This window comes from Dermacentor albipictus, chromosome 1 (genome assembly GCF_038994185.2).
Source record: "Dermacentor albipictus isolate Rhodes 1998 colony chromosome 1, USDA_Dalb.pri_finalv2, whole genome shotgun sequence".
Classification (NCBI taxonomy): Eukaryota; Metazoa; Arthropoda; class Arachnida; order Ixodida; family Ixodidae; genus Dermacentor; species Dermacentor albipictus.
The window spans coordinates 513,182,072-513,201,444 of record NC_091821.1 but is presented as its reverse complement, the minus strand read 5'-3'; the positions used below and the strand labels follow the sequence as shown (position 1 = coordinate 513,201,444).

Below are 19,373 nucleotides of genomic sequence, written 5' to 3'. Positions count from 1 at the left end.
GCGAAACCACGTGCGCCGCGCTGCGCGTGGTTTCGCGCACGGAGCGCGCTCGCTCGCTCCGCAGCAATACTAAACAATCGCGATGTCTCATTGCGTTGCCGTTGCCGAACCCATGTTAAAAGAAGTTCATAATGAACTTCGCAAATTGGGCCGTGAGGTCGAATCGGCTGCTTTTACCGGCTATTATGAAAATAAACATGCCTTAAATATAAGACCAACCAACTGAACTCTTCTCATTAACCGCAGGTACCGGCCGCTACCCAGCTCTTGCGTGTTTTTTAAAAAAAGGTCCCCTTTATCGCTGCCTTCTACTTGCTTTTCTCTGCTTGGGCTTCCTGGGGCTCTCATACGGTCTTGCGAGCTAGACGTCTGGCGATGCGAAAAAAGATGTACGCATTCTTACTGCACCGCAAGAACGCACTGGAGACACATACGACACACCAACCCATTTGCGATCCATTTGGAGTTTATGAGCACAAACACATTCTCGCTTGAGGAATCGTCGTGCTTTATTGAACAAACTTCGGGTGGCCGCGCATCACTTCGACAGCGCGCCGGCGAGGAGGCAGAATGTCGTTTCTGACTCCACGTTTAGGTTCATTGACTGCGGCTTGAGGTGCCTTCTTCGCACGGTAAGTGAAGCGTCACGGAACCAAAGTTTTGCGATAGCCGGCGCACAATGCAGAACAGTACGCGCGTGGAACCGGCCCACCTGCGACCAGGAAACAGCCGTTTGCTGTGTTCGCAGGTACGCTCTGTGGAGCCTTCCTCACTCTTGCGGCGCATCCGCTGACCTTCCCTGCGCTTCGCGCGCGCACAGATAAGGTACGCCTGCGGTAGGGAGAATTATTTCCTTAATAAGTCAAAGCAGCCGCTTCTTTCCCATCTTCCCGGATGAAGAGTCGACTGGCCGGCGCACGGTGCCGAACAATACGCGCGTGGACCCGGCCTACGTGGGAGCATGGAATAGCTAGCCGTTCGACGTGTTCGCAGGTGTACGTTCTGTGGCGCCTTGTGTATTCTTGCAGCGCATCCGCTAACCTTCACTTCCCTGCGCTTCTCGCACGCACAGATGAGATAAGCTTGTGGTAGGGAGGATTCGTTCCTTAATAAGTCAAAGCAGCCGTCCCGGATGAAGAGTCGACTGGCCATGACTGCATTTTCTGCGTTTCTTTCCCAGCGAACGATGCGCGAAAGGCACCGTTTTTTCAGTTTTCGTTCCGCGCACGAGTTGTGCGGACGCTTGCCTAGGTATCCGCTCATCCAATGCCTAGTTGTGTGCCAGGATGCAAGTCGCGCACGCCGACAAGTGGACCGCCCATATCTTTTCACGTGTAAGTAAATTTCCTTATGTGGTTGGTGTTTTATCGGAGGAAAAACTAGAACTTATTATACACGCATTCACATAGCGATAATAATTCTATAGTTATAGTATAACAGTAAAATATTTTATTCGCACAATATAAGTTATCATCTAATACATATGCGCGTGATTCTTCATTATCAGGTTTCCCGGTGACACCGTTCGTCGGAAAAAGTGGATAGAGGCAATTTGGCCATCCTCCAGAGTTGATCGAGAGCCTAAGAAGCAAGCCCGCATTTGTTCAACTCACTTTCGGGATGAACATATAGATCGCACGTCGCCAAGTAGAGTCCGTCTGCGGGGACATGCAGTGCCGACGCTCTTGGTGAGAACTGATGCTTCTTATGTGGCATGGCTCTTGCAATACATACACAAATGCATATAAGGAAGGGGGGGGGGGGGCTTTCTTTAAACTGGTAAACAATGCTGATACCTGTATGCGACCAGAATTTTAGTAGAGGATAAATTTTAGAAAGCAAATTTACACACAATCAACCGACTTACCGAAACAAATAAATAAATTTTCAGCAGTATACAGTGCTCACTATACAAGTTTTCCAACTTTAACACGAGTTAAAACTCTATATGTTTCTCATAACTTTTAATTATGCATATCGTACCTGCTTCTCTGGTTATTCGTGGCACCCAGTACACGAGTTGGAGTGATGGAAAAAAATTAACTGCATGCATTTTAAACTTTCTACTGAAAGCACAATTTCAGAAGTAATCTTGGCAAACCATGCCAAATAATTTTGTGAGAGCAAACAAAGGATATGTTGTTAGTAGTCCCAAAGTGGCCAAGCACATATTCAGTTACTGCTATTTGACATCCCTTCCTTATCATGTGTAACATTATTAATATGAAGTTTGCAACCTCCCAGCTGCCTCATCCAGTTTACCAAGGTGACAGTGCATCTGATGCAACAAGCCATGTTGCACACTCGCACTCTGCATCCTCTCAACTCACGCAAGGATGTGATGAAGGCTTGATGGTGCTTGCACAGGTGAACATTTCAATTCGCTAATAATAGTCAGCAGTTGCTATTGAACAAAAAATTGTATCAGGCCAAATTGTATCACGCGTAATAGGGATGAATGCGGCTATCGCACGCTCATCCCTGTAAATTCCACGTCTCGCTTAGTCCAAGTCATGCCGCACAGTTTTACTTGAAGCGGTTATTTACTCATTGATGTCTTGCCCTCAGGTTGCCACAAGTTTTGATGAACGCTCAGCTCAGGCCAGCCTACCTACCCCTGGTTTGTCTGGCTTAGGTGCTGGTCTCTACAGTCAGACTACGTTTGAACAGGTGCACATTATTTCCTTCTGTGTTGCACTTTTCCTAGACCTTTGTAGTACTTCAAGTAGGCAGTTTAGGCCATACAGCTGATTACAATAAGCACTCTTGTTTTCAGGCTGCCATGGATTTGGAATATGAAACTGCAGTCCAGACCAACCTGTCTGAGCCCGGTCCATCTGGCCTAAGTACCAGTGTTCCTATTGAGCCACAACTTGCGCAGGTGAGCATCTATTCTATGTGCAATTCACCCAACACATTTATTGTGTTATAAGCATACAGTGGTTGCAATTGAAGTTTAAACGGAAATGGCTGACATGTGCTCTTGCTACCAGGCTGCAATGGATACTGGAGACAACAGTCAAGTACAGGAGAGCCTCTATGTCACCGACCCATCAAGCCTAGCTGCTGTTCTTCAATTGGAGGTGACACCAGTGCAGGTAAACACGTCTTTTCTGTAAAAAAAGGCTACGCTAACATAGTTAGCACTTTTCATTTAGTTCTGTGCTTGCATTATTCTGATGTTAAGGGGTGCATGAACTAGCCTAGCTTAAGGTATTCTAGTCACAAGACAGTGGTGTAGTGACTGTGAAGTTCTGTCCTCCTCCCGTTTGATCACAATCAATACAAAAATGAAAGTAGCAGAAATATGTAACAGGTTTGTGGGCCCAACTAATTTTTGATAAAGCTATTACCTAATAAAACCTATATTATTGCTATTACTCTCGAGAAACTGATTCAAGCTAGCAAGGGCATACATGCAAGCTTACAGATCTGCTTTGAAAACATGGCTGATTAGTGCTGACTGTTTGGTACTCATGTTTGGAGGGCGTTAGCCTGTTACATGCAGTCATGCACTCGTGATAGTGTGGTATGAAGTGATAGTGTGAAGACTTCGAGCTGCACCACCGGAAATTAAACTGCTATCATACAACGCATTTATTCGCCCAGTTCTCGAATATGGTAACACAATTTGGTTTCCTTATACACAACAGCTTATTAACAAACTAGAAGGAGCGCAGCGAAAGGCAATTAGATTCATCTTTAACAAATACAAGAATAGCGATTCACCTACCCAACTGCTAAAACAAGCCGGTATTTCTACTCTGCAAAACCGTGCCAAGCTAGCAAGACTTAAATTATTGTTCCAATTAATACACAATGCATTACGAATAAATACTTCTCTGTATATATCCCTAGCTGACACCAGACTTTCCCGCCATAAGCATTCATTAACACTTAAAGAGTATGCATTTCGCACTGACTGTTTTAGATATTCGTTCTTTCCTCTTGCAATAAGAGAATGGAATAGCCTGGACCCCTTCATAACGACTAGCACATCGTTGCCGAAATTTATAACCCTTGTAGAAGAGCTGTTGTGCAATAATTAGATTATGTTAGCCGGAAATAACCCCACTCATGTCATTGTATAAAATGAAATCTGTATGAGCATTGTATTTGCCTATGTAATGTCACCCCCTTTTGCCAAATGAAATGTACCCTTGTTTTATTTCCTACCATATGTGTATATCTACTTCGTGTCGATTGCAAATATAGTTGAAATCATGTAAACCTGTTTTTATCACTATTTGTGAGTGTATAATCTATGCCCAACCTGTAAAAATCCCGCTGGGATTGACAGTATCTGAAATAATAATAATAATAATAATAATAATAATAATAATAATAATATGGAGCACCCACAATATACACCTCATGATTCACTGACACTTCCCTTTTTTCATAGGATAAACTTAGCATGCAGCTTTCATATTGGTTGCAGTATGCTTCTACAAGTTAGCAACAGTAAAAAATTCTGTAGTGTAATGTTGTTTTTAAGAAACTTCAGTCCACCATCTCATGATCAATCATGTTGCTACCTTGAGGTGCATTGCTCATGCAACAACTAGTGCTGTGCATTCATTGTAACAGGGTCAGTAGTGTTATCAGTCATCATCTCACGTGTTAGTCAAATCGCATTAAGGGTACAGTAGTGTCTGCCATAATTGGCGATGCAAGTCCCAGTAAATATAAGTACTTGTGCTCATTGCAAATCATTTAACCATTAATTAATGAGGTGCTATCAACTGCTTCTGCAGAAACTACAAAGGTCATCGAATGTGGAAGCTGCTCTTACAACGCCAAAAAAAAGGAAGCTGGCAAAGGTAAGGCAGATCTACAGATGGAAAATATCTTACCAAAGCAATGTATGTGCATCCAAGTAAATGAATGTGAGCAGTTCTAGTAACCGGGCATCCTTATTTTGACATTATCATTTTTTTAAAATCACCTGTGGCGAAACAGCAAAATTATACTCATCGATCTGCATGGCTTGGAAGAGGTGACAATTAATCACATAAGACATTAAAAACCATAATTGAATAATTAACAAAATTCCACTCAAGCTAATAAGTTTAGCCTACATATTGCAATATACAAACTGAAGCCGGTGATTTCGCAAGGCACATCCACTTGGAATGAATTTTTAAACTTGCATACCTTTTGAAATAAGCACCGTCAAACTTGCGATGAAAATGCAATGTTCGTCTGCTTACTTTTCTTCACAATGTCTCTTTACACACTGAGGCACAAAAAAACTGCTGGAACACCAAAGCAGTTCGTCATGAAACTTGAGAATGCATATCCCAAAACTGGCATCTTCATAATTCACTTGGAGCAGATGACTTCCGAAGGGATCGGCTACAAGTGATAAATTGCAACGTGTGCTGCACAGTAATTAGATAAAAAACTTAATTAGTTAAATATTAATTTTAATTCCTTGTACAATTATAGTCTGTCTGTGAGTAATCTATCTCAAGATGACCCGCCGTGGTTGCTCAGTGGCTATGGTGTTGGGCTGCTGAGCACGAGGTCGCGGGATCGAATCCCGGCCACGGCGGCCGCATTTCGATGGGGGCGAAATGCGAAAACACCCGTGTGCTTAGATTTAGGTGCACGTTAAAGAACCCCAGGTGGTCAAAATTTCCGGAGTCCTCCACTACGGCGTGCCTCATAATCACAAAGTGGTTTTGGCACGTAAAACCCCAAATATTATTATTATCTCAAGATGAAGAACTGTGCTCCGTGTCATGGGCAATATAAAAAATTATGTTCATAAAAAATAAGCATTTATTGAGTTCAGTGTAATTCAACAACAGCAGACAGGGATATGTATGTAAGGGCATAATTTGATTCCAGACAATGCATACTAACTACACATGCTGTATTTATCTGCATGATGTATCAATCAATAAATGCATATAATATTAAGTGTTTTAATATCTGTGGTTTGAGCTCACAAAACTGGTTGGCTAGTCATGGTAAGATGTTCTTTGAGGAGACCATGATATGATGGCAGATGGTTGTCATGCATGTGTAAGTTTGACGCATTTTTTAGCATGAATGTGGATAGATAGAACAGGAGGGTTGCAATGTGTGGGCTTGTTGGTAATGCACATTCAAGGGGTGTACGGTAGTGCGATTAAAAGACGGGACAAAAGAAGACACACAGGGACACACACAGGGACACACACAGCGAAAGAAGACACACAGCGCTGTGTGTCCCTGTGTGTCTTCGTTTGTCCAGTCTTTTAATCGTGCTACAGTACACCACTTGAATAAAGAACAGGAATGCAGGAAAAATAAAGCCTGAAATCTGTCCTTGAGCTTAGTTATATCATTGTTAACAGCACTTTAAGTTTGCACAGGTGTTACAGCTTACTAGTTGATAAAATGGTTATAATATAATAAATTAGGCTTTCCTTGTGACACTTAGTTTTTGCATTCTAGGTCGACACCCCTGAGAAAGCTTTCTTGCGAGCTCGTGCAGCAAGACTTGCTTCACAGCAGCAACAGTCAAGAAAAGCGATCAAAAGACTGCAGCAATCAAGGCGGCGTCTTCAAAAACAGAATGCCGAACTAAAATCGGTTCTGAGGACACTAACCACACAGAACATTTTGCTCAGAGAACAGGTTTCTGTGCTCGACAGTCTTGGTGCTGCAAATCAACAGCTTTTGCAACGACAGGTAGCAAAGCAGACAGGACAACAGAAACCAAAGGAGTACTCGCCAGAGTTGAGAACATTTGCTCTCACTCTCAACTTTTATTCACCACGGGCATACAGTTATGTGAGGAAGGTATTCGACACATGCTTACCACATCCTCGTACTTTAAGGAAATGGTACGAAAGCATTGATGGGAAGGCAGGGTTTTCTAAAGAGGCTGCGACTGCTCTAAAGCTGAAGTGTTCAGAGAACAGCACCCGAGGCCATCAAACAGTGTGCAGCCTCATAGTTGATGAGATGTCAATCAGACAGCAAGTCCAATGGCAAGGGGGCCACTTTGAAGGCTACGTGGACATGGGCACAGGAGCCGAAGGTGACTGCTTGCCACAGGCGAAAGCTGCCTTTGTTATAATGGTCGTCTGTATTAATGGGCACTGGAAGGTTCCTCTGGGTTACTTCCTTGTAGATGGAATTGTAGGTGAACAGCGAGCAAACCTAGTTAAGCAAAGCTTGCTGTCTGCACATGATGCAGGGGCCATGGTTGTCTCAATAACTTGTGATGGTGCACCAGCAAACATAGCAATGCTTCAAGAGCTTGGCTGCAATTTTACAGATATTGACAATCTGCAAACAACTTTCCAGCAACCAAAGAACCAGTTGCAGCCTTTTTAGATCCCTGCCATATGCTGAAGTTGGTGAGGAATGCTCTTGCTCATCACAAATACTTTATCAACCAAGATGGAAGGGTCGTATCCTGGGCATATGTGGAGAAGCTGCACAATTTGCAAGAAAAAGAGGGTGTCCATTTGGCAAACAAGTTGCGAAAGGCTCATATTGAGTGGCAAAGGCAACCGATGAAGGTTCGCCTGGCAGCCCAAGTGATGAGCCTGTCCATGGCGACGGCACTTGCTGAATGCAGGATCATGCACGTGGAAGGGTTTGCCAATACAGAACCAACCGAGGAATTCTTAGTCATTGTCAACAACCTCTTTGATGTGTTGAATTCCCGCAGTATGAATCAAAGAGAGTGGAAGAAGCCACTGTGCAAAGAAAATATAAATAATGTAAAAGATATGTTTAATACTGCAGTACAGTACCTTTCCGCTTTGAAAGAGCCTGTAAATAGAAGAAACTTGATAGAAACAGCGCGGAAGACTGGGTTCTTGGGATTTATTATGTGCATGAAGAGTGTGATAGCCATGTATAATTTCCTCGTTGTTCTAAAGAAAGTACTACAGTACATTCCAGTGCACAAGATTTGCCAGGACCATTTGGAATTACTTTTTGGTTTAATTAGAGCACACGGCGGTCACAACGACAACCCCACATCACAGCAGTTTCAGGCAGCATTCAAGAAAGTGATAGTCCAAAATGAACTTTCTGATGTCTCGGGAAATTGTCAAGTCCTGGACAGTATTACAATATTGTCATGCAGTTCAGCCAGAAGACGTTCACCAACCGATGTGCTGAATGCAAGCACACAGAGGAAGCAGCTTTTGACCGAGGAGTCGGTGGTTGAGCAGAGACAAATAGCCAGTGAACATGATTACTCTGCATCACTAGAAAAAATCAGTGATTTTGGGAGTCGTGTTGTGGCCTACGTCGCTGGCTACGTGGCATACAAGCTGGGCCAAAAGCTGATGTGTGAGCAGTGCACAGCGGCATTGTTTAGTACACCTGGAGCAGCAGACACTGCATTTATACAAAGAAAGAGCAGAGGAAGGCTTCACTACCCATCAAAGAGTGTCATTTCAATTTGCCAAAAATCAGAATCTCTTCTTCGATGGGCTGTGCATATGAAAAAATTGTCATCAAAAACACTATTGCAGGACTTAGTACACCAAGTGCTTGAATCACTGCAGCAAAGAGAGCTGTTTGCAGAGCTACACTCACACATGTTTGATAATTCTCCACTGGAGAATCATTATGTCCATCTTTTAAGAAGTGTAGCAGAATGTTATTTGAATGTACGCCTCTATCATGTCGGAAAAGAGACAACTCAGAGTATCCACAGCAGTCAAGTGCGCCAAATGTTCACAAAACTGACTCAATTTAAAGGGCAATAAAATTTTGTTGCAACATTTCATTTACTAAGGAAAGTAATGACGTCATTTCAATTTTTCCAGTCAAGCTAATGCCAAATATGTGTTTGTGTTGAATGTGTACTGAAACCTTCATTGTTTTTTTTCTCATTTTCCTGCTTATGTTTTCATCAAGTTTTGACTTTGCTGATGTTCCAATGCGTATGCACCGGTGGCGTTATTTAGTGCTTCATTAGCCCTGCGTTCACTGTTCTTCATACATGCATGTTGAAATGTTCTTGTTGATTGCAAGATTGTTCCTATATCACACTTCCGTCTATTGTTATTGTTCACAAGTGTCTAAAAACATTCCCCTATGCAATGTCAAAGCACTGAGGGTATAAAAAATGAAATGATCGATTAGCTACTGAAGTTGAAACTAATACTGCGAAATGACTTCAGCGGTTTGATGAAGCATACTGTTTTTGTAAACAACAAGGTGTGTTTAATTTGGGTTGCCACAAATTCATGCGCTACTATACAGTTGAGTATTCTGACATGTTCTGTGCGTGCCTCTCTTTTCGATCTGCTATTTGTTAATAACACTGTCCATAATATGGTCATGGATATATGGCAGTTTGCTGATGTTTCAATCCTGTACCAGGAAATCATTTTGCCTTAAAATGGGCTGCATTAAACACCTTTTTATCCCATGCTAAAAATAAAGAACTCTGACTGACCAATACCTAGAAGAACCTTTTACTCATTGCATCAGTCATCATCTACTATCCGTGGTATCTAGTTATAAGTACCTGTGAGATATTTCTGATAGCCTTAGGAAGAATAATTCACACTTGAAAAACCATAGTGGAAAAAAGCAAGGAAGAAACTGGCGCACTTAAGAAGAGCTTCCACAAGTCTGCAAAAAATAATATATCGGGCTATTGCTAGAATATGCTGCTGTTGTATGGGACGTATACAATTTCATACGCATTTATCTTGTGGTGCGAGTTGCTTCTTTGAACGTTTACTTTCTCCACCACAATATAAGAAATAAACAAAACACACATTAGTTCCATTAGGCGTTTTCCAACACAGTCACATAATTTTAGGTGATTTTGTCACGTGACAGCAACATATTAAAACATTTTTTATCCAGGGGCTCAATGTCTGCTAGTTAAAACGGTAGGAAACCAAAAGAAATTGAAGCATAGGAGAAATCAACACTTCTTAATTGATGTACATGAATAAGAAAGGAAAATAAAAATGGATGAAAAGAATGGATTGTGTTGCCAATCTAAGTTGTTTTAATGCACATTTTTACTGCATGGTTTAAATGTTCCATTGAACTGATTATATGAATACAATTGCCACGCCTTTCTCTTTGATTCATACCAATACACAGCAGTATCTTATGCGTATATTCCTTATTAGATTAGTCCCATTTATATGGTGCAGAACTCCTTACATTCAACTTGTTGATTCAATGGTTTGCATTTGCTATGTTGTATTTAAATAATAATCTTTAACCCCTCCCATGAAAGGCTTGAAGATGAACAAACCTTTTCTGGACTTAACACACAGGGCGTGCAAACTTTTACAGTTGCCAGTCACAAGTGCCTATAGGAAAAGTGACCGAATTAAACGAATGTTTTTTCTCTACGCTCAAATCGTATTAGACAAAGACGCGATTTGGAGAACTTGCTGAATAAACTCATTATGCAAACTGACTCGCGAGGATTGTGCATTTCTTGCTCTTTGTGCACTTTGAAATTTCACTTCCACTTGTACATGTGATGAATGCCTTCCAAATAGTTTTGCACAGCACTGGTTTTATTTAGTTTTTTTTTTTTAATTAGTAGAACCGTGTGCTTCTCTGTATGGTGCGCCGTTACATGAATGCAGCGCTTTAACGGCTACTGTGCGCATCGACGTGCCAATCTAGGTCATGAAACACTACATGTTGGTATAAAGCAGGCGTGCAGCTTGTGTAAATGTCGATGTCGAGGGCAGCAAAATGCACATATTCTGGGTAAATCTCTATCAGCACGTGTGTATTAATTGTGGTACACCTGTGCAGGTGTGCATGACCCTCGAACGTGCTCTGCCTAAAAGAGTCGGCGCTGTCGCGAGTAATGCGAGAAACAAGCAACAGTTGAGCAACACGTGTTTTAATATGCACAAAAGCAAGTTGTTACTGAACACGAAGTTCTGAAACTAGGATTATGCATTCTTGAATAACGCACGTTCTACGTGCCGCAAATGCAACATGCGCTGTCAAAAGCAGGAATCACTGACCTGCAAGGCGTTCACTGTACAGATTCTGAAACGTATCGGTTTCGGTCTGCGATGGCACGTTAGCATGATTCCGCTGAAGTGGAGGCAAAATTTCCCGCGGATATATTCCTTCGTCCGTTGTCACTGCCGTGGCGCGGTACATTGCGTACAGCGTTACACATGCGCGTTCATTTCACGAGCTTTAGTTCCTCCTGTCCCACATGGCCACAGCAACATCCGGCAGAGCACGGTGCAGGTAACACAGCACAACAAGGCACGGTGACTAACGCAAACCCGCCCACACAGCGCCTTTGCCACGGCACGAAACCTACCAGAGCAACACGTGTGAGCGCTCAAAACCATAACAACGCCGCCATTGTGGCCCAAAAGGCGGGGCTATACAACAAAAAAATAAAAAAGCAGCAAAAAAATGAGAACCTACTACGTCATTTCCGCCACACTTTTCTCCTAGCGCGCGGAGGGGGTAGGGCCTCTCCTTAGTTTCCTTCCTCCGTGATACGGCCCCAGCTGGAGCAGATGCTGTCGATTGGTCGAACAAGAACGTACGAGTCTGCTGGCAGGTTCCTCGTCGTGTTGTTCGCTTGCGCGCGCTTGCGAATAGGTAACTACGGCACGCAGCGTAAATGCCGGATCGCTCGCATTGCAACACAGTCATGCTTAGCATGTTTGCAGTGTATTGCGATGGGCAGAAGGTATCCTTGTGTGGTGCTTGGCTGCAAAAGCGTCGATGTGAAAAACGACGCGACGTGATGATCACACACTGCGCAATGCCTGGCGCGCAACAAGCGCGCGCACAACGCAGGGTCCATAGCGTCACGATTCGGAGGAGCACGGGCCGGCGCGGCAGCAACAGTTGGTAGTTGAGTAGCGCAGCTACCCACTGGGCATCTTCGATTTTCCGCTTCTGGCTACCCGCGTGCTGCCAGCGCCAGCCAGAGCGTCTTCGTCTTTCTCGGTTTGCTCGGCCCACCGCGCGACGCACTTCCGCCGGGCGTTCGTTTTGCTCGGGCTGGACGGTTCTGGCTACCCGCGGGCTGCCAGGACGATTTTGGTCTGGCAGCTCTCTGGAAGTTCTCAGGCTAGCAGACGACTAAAAGAGGCGATGAGCGCTCGCCGCCATCTTTGCGAGGACTTCACGAATTGCAACGCGGGCGCTTGAGGACTTACCTCGCTCAGCCAACTGTCTACGGTCATCTTCGGATTTCCTTACTTCTAGCGTTACCTTTTTAGGTGCTAACGCTCCGTTCCGCATGGCGAAGCGGTGTGATACGAGCCGTGGTGAACCGTTTGAAGCTTTTGTGTGTGTGTATATGTGTGTCCCCTGACTGCTTTTTCGCGGCGTTGAACAGCGCGCCGCGCTCTCATGCGTGCATGTTATCTGAATCGTGTTCCACGCAAGTTGTAGACGCTCATTCACACATTGCGGTACATTTTGGGTTCGTCTTTCCCTGGTGGCGTTCCTTTTCACATATCTCGCGTATGTATATCATCATCTTTCTCTGCAGTTAGCGAAGGCTTTGCAGCTAGCCAGTATTAGCTCCGTCTCTCCGTCGTATGCTTAGGTGGCAGCTCGAAACCGATATGTGTTCGAACAGCAGGCCGTTGATCAAAGGATACACTGATTCCACTCGGTACATTAGACACACGTACATTGGCTTATTATTGCGAAAGCAATACTGCTCGCACTTTCGGCCCATCGGTGGGCATGGCGCCTCCTTACACAGCTGCGCTTCACGTGACCGCGTGACGTCACGCCAGACCTAGAGACGGGGCCCCAGCTCGCGGCATCGATGGTGAAGGCGAAGCCTTGCGTGCCGCTGCTGCGGCGCTACCGAGAGAGGGCGCTCGCTGGTGTGACGTCACGCTAGGAGGATAAATGGGGCTACAGCTCGACTCCTCGCAGTGGTCTGCGCGCTGCCTTGCGCTGTGTCGGATGATGTACAGCCATAAGTTTAACAAAGGGCAACCATGTTCACACCTTCAGCCGAACCAAGGCGCAGCCAAGGGTATTGCTTTCGCAATCTTCCAGGCTTGACCAAGTTAAGCCTTCAGCCATTTTTTTTTTGCCCTCATGATTGCGATCAATGTTGTTTTTCGTGTGAAACGTTTCGCTGGTCACAAGCGACGTGCATTTTCATGCGCCAGCCGCGTCGCCAGCTCCTTAGGGTCAAAATGAGAAGCACCATCAACCACAACAAACTGTCTGAAATCGAAGCCCAAACAGGTCGGCGCGAAATTTTATGCGTATAAGATGTACCCGATAACCTGCTTTTTCATGTCTTGTGATGACACAGCGCCAACTGATCAATGTCGCCGGTGGTCGACGTGATCGCTGCGAGCAGGGATCCTCCAGCTATCGCTTTCGAGTATACAATCGCGATTTCGCGTCTTGTCATCCGCCGCGTCGGAGGCCATCGGTTGCGCAGCGCAAGGCGAGGTTGGCCCAGTACGCGTCCTGCGCCGAGTCGCGCGAAAGTGATCGGATTCCTGAATGCAACTATATATTTCGAAGCTGACAACACATAAATGGGCCGACTACGCCGAGCGCGCGCCGGCCTCGCCGGGCGCTGCCATGCTGGTAGCATATGTGTGTACATTTGGCCAGCTGACCGGCGTTCGATTTTGCAAACTTCGGGCAGGTTCGGGTTGTCTTGGGCATAGAGTTTCCTACAAGAATTACTAGAGGGAACCCTGGCGCTAGTGTCTACAGCAGCTGCAATGGGAGCGGTTGTCCCAGAATGGGAATTACGGGAAGTACATGGATTTGCCTAAACTTCGTTATTTCTTCAAACGGCTTTGTGGCTTTGTAAACTCGTCATTTTCAACAGTATATTGCGCAACAAATAATTAAATAAGCATCATTAAAATGGCCCAACGGCAGGATTCGAACACAGGGACTCTAGCACAGAAGCCTGATATTGAAACCATTATGCCACGGACGCATCTATCGACAAGCAAATGAGACGCCCTTATGAATTTATCGCGGGCATGCCAGTGATTTGAGACGCTTGGCGCGTTTCGATTTGGCCACCTGGACAAGCTCAATCGTTGCAATTAATAGCAATTGTACGCGTTCCCGGCGTCTTCTGCATTTCGAAGAATATAGAATGCGCCGAAATATACGACAATAAGATTTATATAGCGTAATATGCAAAGCCACAAGAACGTCTGAATCCACAAGCATGAAAATCAGACAAATCCATGTACTTTCCCATCATTCCCATGGTAGGACAACGACTGCAGCGCCAGAGTTCCCTCTAGTAATTTTTGTAGGAAACTCTATGGTCTTGGGATCCCAGCCCACGTGACTTCCTGTCAGAACCGGAATTAGTTGGCTGCCATCTGGCTGCCAGTGGTCTGCCAGAACTATAGTGAACTAGAACACCATACCAGAACTCCGAAAATCGAAGAGGCCCACTCTGTTGTAACCGGTAGGTAACCGGAAGTGGACAGTGTCTTGAAAAGCGCGGTGGCGGCCACGGTTGAAGAGCACTCGGTGAGGAGGAGACCAGCCAACGAACGGAGAGTAACGAATGAGATTGAAACAAGCGAGGCCCGCGTTTCGATCATCAAACGCATGCAACTCAGCTATTAAGACACCGTTTCGAAAAATTATCGCGGCTACATGTTCATTGCAGACTCGTGCTCAACTGCAACTGCAGAATTAAATTTCGACCTCGGAGTAGTTTAGGGGTCCTTTAAGTGTTTATTTACGTCAGGGGTTTTTTTCTTCTGGTTCCTTGTGTGACCGTGAAGCTGACTGCCCTGCTTTTGTATGTGCAGGGCTTGTGACAATGCTCGTCGTCCGCCAGTGAAGGATGCCTCCATTCTTTTGGTGCCAGGGGAACGCTGGACGTCCTCCGCAGCAGCTTTGTGAATTGCTGTCTCGACGAAAGCGCTTACTGGTGCCTGTTTTTAACAATAAAGTGTGCAAGGACTGTTTTGCAATGATGCCTGCTCACAGACTTGCCCTCTCGACGAAAAGCCTCGTCGTGCACGACCACGTTACTCCTTGACAAAGAAGCTGCCTGCCGGTAATTCTGCCATGTGTGTACGTTTGCAGGCTTCAAGCGAGTGTGAGCAGCAGCCTAGTGCGTTCAATAAACGCTTTGGTACACCATTTCCTGCAGTGCGTGCACTGATGCAAAGTGGTTGAGCATTTCGTTGGCATCATGTCGTTTGTCACGGCTCTCTTCGCTAAAAGGGACACTAAAGACGACATTAAACCAACGTGGACTTGAAATATCATTCCAGAAACCCCGAATCGCTTGTTTCGTGCCAAGAAAAGCTTTAGTTTAAGAGGAAATCGCATCTGAAGAGTCCGAATAGCTTTAACACAATTCAAATCTCCCACCCCCAGCTGGAGGGTGGTGACGTTGCATCGCCATCACCGCCATTTACAGCTGTCGTTGAGTAAAACGGCTCCCGACAGATGGTGCTAAGCTTTCGTGCGCAAAATTCAAACATGCTACGATGGAGAAATCGAGCCAAGGCTCGGATTTGCTGCTGCAGCTTCTGTAGCTCAAGTGGCGTAAATGGTTCGGGCATCGTGCGACATCGCATAGATATGGCATTCTCTGCTACTTGCAGTTGGTGCGAGTTTCGCAAGCAATCAAAACCAGCGCAGCACTACTCGATAACGAAACTAGTGAAACGCGGGTGGCGCACAGTCAAGCGAAAACGAAAACCTTTCGAGCGCCCGCATCATTACCAAGGGCAATGTCAAATAGTTCTTTTTTCTAAACATCGTATAGAGCTCTACAAGTAGCATTTTCTTCCATCTTATAATGCTGTGCTATGCAAAGATCCTTTTATTACGAGTGATTGAGTACTAGCGACAGAATTATAATGAGTGCTTTCGTCATCAGGCTAGCACTTGAATGTCCTGGGGAAGTCTCAAATCGTGTCCTGCATTTACCTCAATTTCTCGATAACTAAAGCCTTGTTTACGATAATTCTGATGCCTTAGACTTTCTCGAGCATCAATCTGTCACCAGGGGTAAAAGACCCTGCTATCGCTTTAACTGGACTTTATATTTGCCTTTAATGTGTCTTTAATAAAGCCCTGACAAAGTAAGGCTGGGGAAACAGGGAATCTACCGAAAAACCAAATAGTGTCGGTGCACTGCCAAAGGTACGAGGTGTATCCGAGCAGTGTCCTTACGCGGCTGAAAATGCAGGAGAGATAGGTTGGGAGAGGAAAAAGTTTGCTGACCGTGCCGTAACTGTTAAGCGAGAGGCTGACGCATGAACATAGGTGAGCAGTGTGGCGAAGGAGGAGAACGGACGGGAATATGACATAAGAAGGAAGCGAGTGTTCGGAGTTGATAGCTCTGCTGGCAAAAATGCTCTGCGAACACTAGATGCACTTAGTAGAAATGCGGAAAGCAACAAGGCCCGGCTGCACCCACTTCCTTGCGGTATGTGTAGTCCGCTACTACGCGTACATTCGGCACACCGTCAATTATGAAAAATCTATGTATCTGGCCAGGCTAAAATGTGCTATATACGTGGGTGGGTCCACGCGGCCAGAGGAGGCATCCACACTGTAGCAAGTATGTGACGCCCCCTGGGACATAATCTTGGTTCGCCCGCCAAGCTCGGCAGGCAACATTGGTCACCGCACCGCAATAAACACCGACGAGCACAGCTGCTCGGCGGTCAGTCATCGTTCACCACCACGCTGCGGAGCGTCCGTCTAACGGAGGTTGCCACAAGCCCTCTCTTGTTCACGACCCGGGGTGGATCGTTACACTGGCGACGTGTACCTACGGAGCGTCCCACGCTGCCGCGAGCAGCGAAACACCATCCCCCGTTGCTGCCGCCATGCCGCTGTACGGAAGGCTCGAGCCGTTCGAGGGAGATGGGTCCGCCTGGCAAATTTACAAGGAGCAAGTCCACGTGTCCGTCCGGGTAAACGACACACCCGAGGCCAAACAACGGGGCATTTTCCTGGTCAGCTGCGGGACCCGCGTCTTCAGCCTCCTGCTCGACCTTCTCAAGCCTTCTCGACCTTCTCAAGGCGCTGGGTGAGCTGCTTGCCCTACTGCGTTCGCATTTTAATCCAGCACCGTCCACACTATGGATCGTTTCCCCTTCAACAACCGGAGCCGCCGGGAAGGAGAGACCCTCGGGAAATTCGTTGCTGCGCTACGAGGGTTAGCGAGTGCCTGCGCCTTCGGGGACCAACTGGACTCGCTACTCCGGGACCGTTTCGTCTGCAGAATCAACAACCCTGCCATGCAGACGCGACTCCTGGAGCTTCCCGACCCGTCGCTGGACGACACCATGAAGGCAGCGCTGGCAATGGAAGCTGCCGCCAAGGACGCCGGCGAGATTTCCCGTGCGACTGGCTCACCGTCGGCAGAAGCGGCGGTCAATGAGTTGGCGACAAAGGGCAGTACCTGCGGTCGCTGTGGTGGTGCCCACTTCCCCTCACAGTGCCAGTTCTCTCAAGCACAATGCTTTACGTGCGGGAAAACTGGGCACCTGGTACGTTGTATACCGAAGGAGGAGGACGAACAGCAGCAGCAGCCTGAGTCAAGCCCAGGTACCAGACAAGCCCGTGGCCAGGGTAGCCGTCGCAAGGGTACGCGGCGGAGTCATGCGGCACCAAGCTGAAGTTCTTCCTCGGCCAGGCTCCACGTCGTGGCCGAGGAGCCGCCGATTTTCGACATGTGGCACACAGGCTTTGTACCGTCGTCTGTGCCGCCGTACATGCTGGCCCTCCAAGGGGAAGAAACCCCTGGTGCAGATGGGGAGTGAGTGATGGACACTGGTCCGGTGCCAGACTTGGAGGCAGTACGGCAAGCCAACATAGAGCTGCAGACAGAGAACAAAAATCTGCATGCGCTGGTCACCTCATTGCACGAGAAGAACCACAAGCTCACCCTCAAGTTGTCGGAGCACCAGGACCAGGTGGACTCGCTGCAGAGCAAGAATGACGAACTGCGCAACCGAGAGGAAGAACTCGAGTACGAGCTGAGCAAGGTGCGCGCGCGTGAGGAGAAGCTTGACTAACCTGGCCGACTGCCTGCAGCGCATGAAGAGCTTCCAGGTGGACGGCGTCGACACTTTGCCCATGGTTGCCTCTGGCGGGGGCTCTGGCGGTGGTGGCGGAGCAGCCTCCCTGCGCTTGGAGGACCTGCAGAGCCAGCTCGAGGAACAGCGGGAGCTGGCATCGGCACGGCTGCTGGAGCTGGAGCAGCTTCAACATGACCACAAGGAGGCCCTGAAGACGGTGGAGCGGCTGCGGCTAGAGCTGCGGTCGTTGCCCGAGAGCCTGGTGGTGAGCACAGCCGAGTACAAGTGCCTGCAGAGCCAGTTCTCCGTGCTGTAAAATGAGAGCATGCAACTCAAGACTCAGCTGGACGAGTGTCGCTCCTTGCTGTCCACAGCCAAAAACTCGCACCTTCGCCACATTGAGCAGATGGAAAGCGAGGAGCTGGTTGTCCAGAAGAAGCATTGTCCAGAAGAAGCTTCGCTCGGAGGTCATCCGCCTCGAGGACAACATCGCGCAGATTCGCCGAGAGTACGAGAATCTACGCATTGAGTTTGAGGCGTCGTCGGTGTCCAGCGAGCAGGCTCAGCCAATCAACCGGGAGATGCGGCACATAATAACGAGCCTGCAGAGGCACAACAGGCAGCTCAAGAGCGAGGTCTCCCGCAGCAAGCGCAAGCTGCGCGAGGCCCAATCAGAGACGCAGAAGCTGGCTGCTGACCAAGGGTGCCGTCCCGGGCCTTTGCCAGAGTCGGGAGCTCCAGTTTTCGCCAGGAACTTCCGTCCTGGCCCACCCTGGTCTGCCGGACAGGTGGTGTCTCCTGCCAGCGCCTCATCGCTGCTCGTCCGCATGCCAGACGGGGCCATGTGGCACAGACACGCCGACCACGTCAGGCCTCGCCTTGGGGCCTGGCCAGCTCCCTCGACTGCCACAGTTCCAGCCCGCAGGAGGACTAGCGGCAGCACCAGTCGCTTCCAGTGGAGTACCACCCACCTCGGAGGTGGCAACCGTAGCCAGTGGTGCGGCACCCGTTGGGCCGGTCTCGAGTCCAGCACCACTCGCAAGGCCGACCACTACGAACCCTCCGGATGGAGCAAGGCTGGCTCAGGCAGCACCCGGCATTGCCACACCCGATCCGTCAACACCGGTGCCCAGGCGGAGTACTCGACGGCGGAGGCCACCGTACCGTTACTCCCCTGGATAGCAGGCACCGTCGACCCAGCTAGGGTGGAGGCAGAGCCTCATAGTGTGAACATGGACGTTTGTTTTTCATTTCAAGCTTGGCAGGCAACATTGGTCACCGCAATAAACACCGACGAGCTCAGCTGCTCGCCGGTTAGTCATCGCTCAGCACCAACACGCTGCGGAGCGTCCGTCTAACGGAGGGCGC

The 19,373-nt window shown here is 47.4% G+C and overlaps 2 protein-coding genes across 5 annotated transcripts in view; both read left to right on the top strand.

Annotated features, from left to right (window-relative positions):
• The window catches only part of LOC135905991 (motile sperm domain-containing protein 1-like), a 153,849-nt gene extending 138,747 nt beyond the window's left edge, over positions 1–15,102 (top strand). For all 4 annotated transcript variants that reach the window (XM_065437142.1, XM_065437144.1, XM_065437141.1 and 1 more), the window contains exon 6: positions 14,766–15,102. In XM_065437142.1, coding sequence (XP_065293214.1) covers positions 14,766–14,797 — 32 coding nt within the window. In that variant the 3' untranslated portion in view covers positions 14,798–15,102. The remainder of the gene's footprint in view (positions 1–14,765) is intronic.
• On the top strand, positions 1,393–8,182 carry LOC135906009 (uncharacterized). The gene is made up of 6 exons (XM_070533907.1): positions 1,393–1,688; positions 2,245–2,367; positions 2,569–2,670; positions 2,777–2,881; positions 2,994–3,098; positions 8,099–8,182. The coding sequence occupies exons 2-6, from the start codon at positions 2,353–2,355 to the stop codon at positions 8,180–8,182; spliced, it is 411 nt and encodes a 136-aa protein (XP_070390008.1). The 5' UTR covers positions 1,393–1,688; positions 2,245–2,352.
• Positions 15,103–19,373: the final 4,271 nt, after the last annotated feature.

What these genes read in the sequence shown, in the direction of transcription:
- LOC135906009 (XM_070533907.1), top strand. An exon ending in GTCAGACTACGTTTGAACAG is followed by an intron (nt 2,671 to 2,776) that starts GTGCACATTATT and finishes TCTTGTTTTCAG; the next exon opens with GCTGCCATGGATTTGGAATA. An exon ending in TGGAGGTGACACCAGTGCAG is followed by an intron (nt 3,099 to 8,098) that starts GTAAACACGTCT and finishes ATTGTCATGCAG; the next exon opens with TTCAGCCAGAAGACGTTCAC.